General features: G+C 39.5%; 1 protein-coding gene across 2 annotated transcripts; it reads left to right on the top strand.

The window, feature by feature from the left end:
- Positions 1 to 4359, top strand: LOC119913239 (butyrophilin subfamily 1 member A1-like). 2 transcript variants are annotated; one of them, XM_038732633.1, is made up of 5 exons: positions 1 to 145; positions 317 to 658; positions 3126 to 3407; positions 3513 to 3620; positions 4018 to 4359. In XM_038732633.1, the coding sequence occupies exons 1-4, from the start codon at positions 52 to 54 to the stop codon at positions 3617 to 3619; spliced, it is 825 nt and encodes a 274-aa protein (XP_038588561.1). In that variant the 5' UTR covers positions 1 to 51; the 3' UTR covers position 3620; positions 4018 to 4359. The 2 variants fall into 2 exon arrangements, with proteins under 2 accessions (XP_038588561.1, XP_038588560.1); XM_038732632.1 differs by lacking the exon at positions 4018 to 4359 and having other exon boundaries at positions 3513 to 3624.
- Positions 4360 to 4991: the final 632 nt, after the last annotated feature.

Raw genomic sequence — 4991 nt, 5'->3', positions numbered from 1 at the left:
TAAGCCTTTAGTCTTATTAAACTTTTTTTTGTCTACTTTCAGGAGTCCAGGATGCTGCTTCCAAAGAAAGAGTCCAATAATGGAGTCTCCTTCAGGACCTGCACTGTTTTGCTTTTTATCTTTCCTCTAATACAATCTGTTGGAGGTAATGTCCGCATGAAACCAACACATTCTCACTCCTGACTCGTCACATATTGACGCTTGGTCAAGGGCCTTTGGTGTCACTTTTTACCACCATTTAATTTGTATTTAAACTTCCATACTAATGACATAACTTTGCTCATGTTTCTTGGTTGTACTTTTGTTTTCTTTGCAGCTCAGTCAGAGTTGATTTGTTCACATCAACCAATCGTAGCACTGGCTGGTGATGATGTCATTTTGTCATGTCACCTTGAACCTGCAGTCAGCGCCAGTTCTGAGAAAGTGGTGTGGACCAAACCTGGTTTGGAGCCAGAGTACATCCATGTTCACCAAAATGAAAGAATGATGGATGAACATCAAAACCCATCTTATCGTTTCCGAACAGCTCTGTTTGTGGATGAACTAATTAAAGGAAACGTCTTCCTGAAAATCTTCAGTGTGAAAATCTCTGATGCAGGAAAATACTTTTGTTTCCTTCAATCAATGCAGAAGGAAGCTTCCATCCAGCTCACTGTTGGTGAGTCAGACTGCGGCTTTATTCAGAAAATAATTAAATATGCTGTGATGAACAGCTTTTGTGTTTATCATACAGAAGAGTATTATTAATTGTGAAAAATGTATTTATGTACAAATGCATGGCATGAGCAGAGACGATGAAAAACAAAGTTTGACTGCAAAGATCAGTAATGCAACTTATTAGACAAAAGCAGCTTTGACAAAACACAAAGACAACAAAGTAAAACAGAAGATGAAAACTTCGAAATACAAAGTCGGAGTAAAATCAACAGTGACTGCAGAAAACATTAAAGGTGACCTGTGGAGTTTCTTGTAAACAAACAGCAGTGCTGTTTACATTCAGTGTTTCTCACCAAAACACAGTTTGTAAGCTAACAAACGTGTTGAATCATTTCCTTCCTTGTAAAACATCTAAGAAAATATTTTGGAATAATTTGTAGATCTTTCATTTACCTTCAATATAAAAGGTGAATATCAGCTCACCTGTGTTTTGTCTGTGTTGAGCATGAGATGTTGCTACTATTAGCATTAGCTAACTGGGGCATCATTATAACTGGGAGACCACAACAAACTGAACACAGTGCATTCATTCAGATTCACACCGTGTTGGAGTAAATGCTATGTCATATTGGAGCTGCCTCCTTCCTTGCAAGAAATAGCCTTCCTGCTGATGTTGCATTTTACTGTGAGTATGGTGTTACTTTCTAACTTAAGCTAAGCCAAACAGGTAGGGTTAACCTCCCATGTGTTGCTGCAACGTAGCAAACGGGGGCGTTTCATACGGCATCAGTTATGACGCATTGAGATGAGAATGTGTTGGATTTTCCTGATGGACGCAGGGAGTGAGGCAAGGAGGTCAGGGACCTTATCAATGATGTCGGTGGTTATGGCTCCAGGAAAGCTGTGTGTGATTGCATTTCCAAAGTGAATATTACGCACTATGGAGTGCCCAATTAAGAGCGACGTAGGATGGATCAGAGGAGGCACCATGAGGGGCCATCTTGTCTTACCGCAGCCGCACATGTTATGATATTGCAGCCCGAGGCTGCAGCAGTACGGTGGTGGCGTCTTTCTCAGCATGAAAATTCCCTGCTGTCTTTGGACCAGCGTCCTTTTCCACAGGGGAAATACCTGCTGTCCGCAGACCAGTGAGGCTGCTGGATCTTGTCCTGGTCACAGCCTCTACGAGCAACCTGTGGCGAGAAGAGGAGGTGGAGTTGCTCTCTGATGGATGGTGGCGTTTATCCAGTGAGGGAAACTTGTATATTCAGAATGTCAAAGCTGTTAGCCAGCAGGAGGTCCAGAGTCGTAAGAGGAGGAGACGAGCGCTTTGCCCCTTTCTTTCAAAATAAAAGTAGTGGTTTATGTTGTGAAACCTGTCATGGTTTTGCACTTTTTCCTCGTTGTCCGACTGCTCATCACTCTAAGCTTTAAATAAACTTTATAACAGATGGAAGATAAGTACAGTGACAATCTCAATGCTTTACAAAAAAAGTTAATGTTTCCTGTCCAACACGGAATCACTCCTCAGCCTCAGCTATGATTTCAGTGTATACATAGAGTAATTACTAGTAATAAAAACAAAACAAATAGGATGGAAATAATGAAGTTAATAATATAATGAAAAAAATAAATATACAAGTAGAAAAAGTTGAGCCCTGCGATGGACAGGCGACCTGTCCAGGGTGTACCCCGCCTTTCACCTGAGCTGGGATTGGCTCCAGCCCCTCGCGACCCTGTACCCAGGATAAGCGGTTGACGATGGATGGATGGAAAAAGTTGAGCCACTAAAATAATAATTAAACAAAAATGAGGAATTGAGCAAGGGCTCTCTTTGACCTTTTTTATACATTTTCAAAGGAGAGATTTTTTTTTTTGTGCATTCCACAATGGGGAGATTCAGAGAAACAACATTTATGTATAAAGTTTTTTGTCATGATGACAGGTAGAAATTCATTATGCTTATTTTTCAAGATTCCTCCTAACTGGGTGGATTTCACAGAGAAGAAATCTATATTCATGGTTTTGGAGCTTAGCTAATCATACGGGATAAGGATTTTGATTTTGGATCATGTCACAAGCACAAAACAGGTGCTTTGTTGTTTCTACATTTACGTGGGTCTGCCGCAAGGAATTGTGGGACGGCATTATCTCATTTCCTTTTGTAAAGGATGGTACAGGGCTTCTCCAAGTGCTAAGGTGCTACCCAGTGCATTACAAACTGACACCAACAGGTCACTGAAAGGAAAGCTAGCAGACCCTGAGAAGATAGCACAAATGGCTACCTTTAAATTCCACATAATAATAGTTGTTAATGATTTGAAGTGTTTTTAATATAATTATTTTATTATTATTAACAATAATTTAATTTAATATAATTTAATTTAATAATTTAACAATACATAAAATCAGTGATATATTTATTTGATCTAAACCCACTGTCCTAATTCCTCCTCTCTCCTCCTCAGGTGCTGTCTCCTCGCCCATCATACAGGTTGTCTCAGATAACAGCAGCAGTGTGGTGTTACAGTGTGAGTCTGCAGGCTGGTATCCAGAGCCTGAGGTGTTTTGGCTGGACGGTGAGGGAAACCTCCTCTCTGCTGGACCTACAGAGACAGTCAGAGGTCCTGATGACCTCTATACTGTCAGCAGCAGAGTGACTGTGGAGAAGAGACACAGCAACAGCTTCACCTGTAGAGTCCAACAGAAGGACATCAACCAGACCAGAGACACTCACATCCAGGTTACAGGTTAGAACGAGTTCTAACTGAATTATACATAATGTCACTGTTTTGTTTAAACTGTTGTAGCTTGATTGAAAATGCGTCATGCTGTTCTGGTTTGTATCGTTCCAGCTGGTTTCTTCAATGATCAGAATTGTTGGTATTGCATTTGGAGCATCATCATAAGTCTTGGAATTGCCGTCTTAGTGTTTATTATCGCATGGATAAATAGACCGTAACGTAAGTCACATGTTAATTTTCATTTTTCTGTTACTGTCAGAGCTCATGGTTGTCTATATAATGAAATGTAGAGGTGAATTTGAATAGATTATATAACATATCCATGATTTAACATTAAAATATACTTTGATATAATGTAGGCAAAATGAAAAACAGAACAGGAAATATAAAATGTGGTGCAGAGGTAGCACTCGTCCAACACCGCAGAGTGCTGGATACCTTGTATCCTGCTTTAGGTTTGTTCAGTACAATTTGTCAGTGTTCCCACCTGTATGTCTTTGTCAGTGCACCAGTGACTCTTACTTGCTGGTCTGGGAGCCTGTTACAGAGAATCCTGCTTAGTCTGCTTGTGTGTGTGCTGTGCCAGTAACTCTCTCTACCTGTGTTGTCTTTTGAGGTGCCAGAGTAGCTGACTGCACTGTCAATCAAGATGTGAAGCTCCTGGGCCCAGTGCTCTACAGGATGTAAAAGTCCCAGCTTCCAGCTTGGCTCACTCTCATTGCTGCCAGCTCCTTCGCCGTCCTGCTTTGATTATCCTTTTGCTTTTACTTTTACTCCACAACAAATTATTCCAAATAAATGAACACTACTGATTTCCTATTTCAACATATCACACTAACTTCCTATCCATAGGTTTCATCATTATATTTACTCTTACAACTGCCATTTATCCTTTCATAGATTTAAGTGTATTAAATGTAAATTATTGGAAATAATACAAAACAACTTTTACCTTTGTAACCTTTTTAATATTGATATTTTCATGAATGCAAGATATGATTTTAATTTGTTGAACTGTTGCTTGTGTATTGAGAATCATTTGTTACGTAAAATGGATCAGACTAAATATCCATGGAATAAATGCATGTTCTTAAAAACTGTCATCCCTATTTTCATTGTAAATATAGTGGCGATCTAAACTTAAATAGATCTAAAACATCCATCCACAGCTGGGTTTCGATGTGTGTACATTCTCCCGTGTTTAAACTGGGACTATGAAACTTATATCAGAGCAGAAAACAAGACACTCTTCAAAACCTTTTTAGTGCTTCTGGTTGTAAGGCTCCTTAGTTTTATTCAAGTTCAAGTAGGATGAAATTTGCGTCTGGTCTGAATGCATAGTGATGTAGAAAAACACTGCCACACACAGAAACACACAAATTGGACAAATAGAAACTATATTTAGATGTAAGTGACTCACTTTCATAGGAAGTTTTTAGTTTGCCACCTTCTCTTTTTGGTTTCTACCACCGAAGGGTTTGCGTCACAGAGAAACCTCTGTGAGAAGCCGCCTAGCAAAATGCACATACATACATACACACTTGCACATACAGTACAAGCATACTGTCATTCACATACTTATACATATAT

The sequence above is a fragment of the Micropterus salmoides genome, unplaced genomic scaffold (genome assembly GCF_014851395.1).
Source record: "Micropterus salmoides isolate LMB-PRFRI ecotype aquatic unplaced genomic scaffold, ASM1485139v1 Ms_hic_scaffold_2, whole genome shotgun sequence".
NCBI lineage: Eukaryota > Metazoa > Chordata > Actinopteri > Centrarchiformes > Centrarchidae > Micropterus > Micropterus salmoides.
This window is presented reverse-complemented; position numbering and strand designations above follow the sequence as displayed.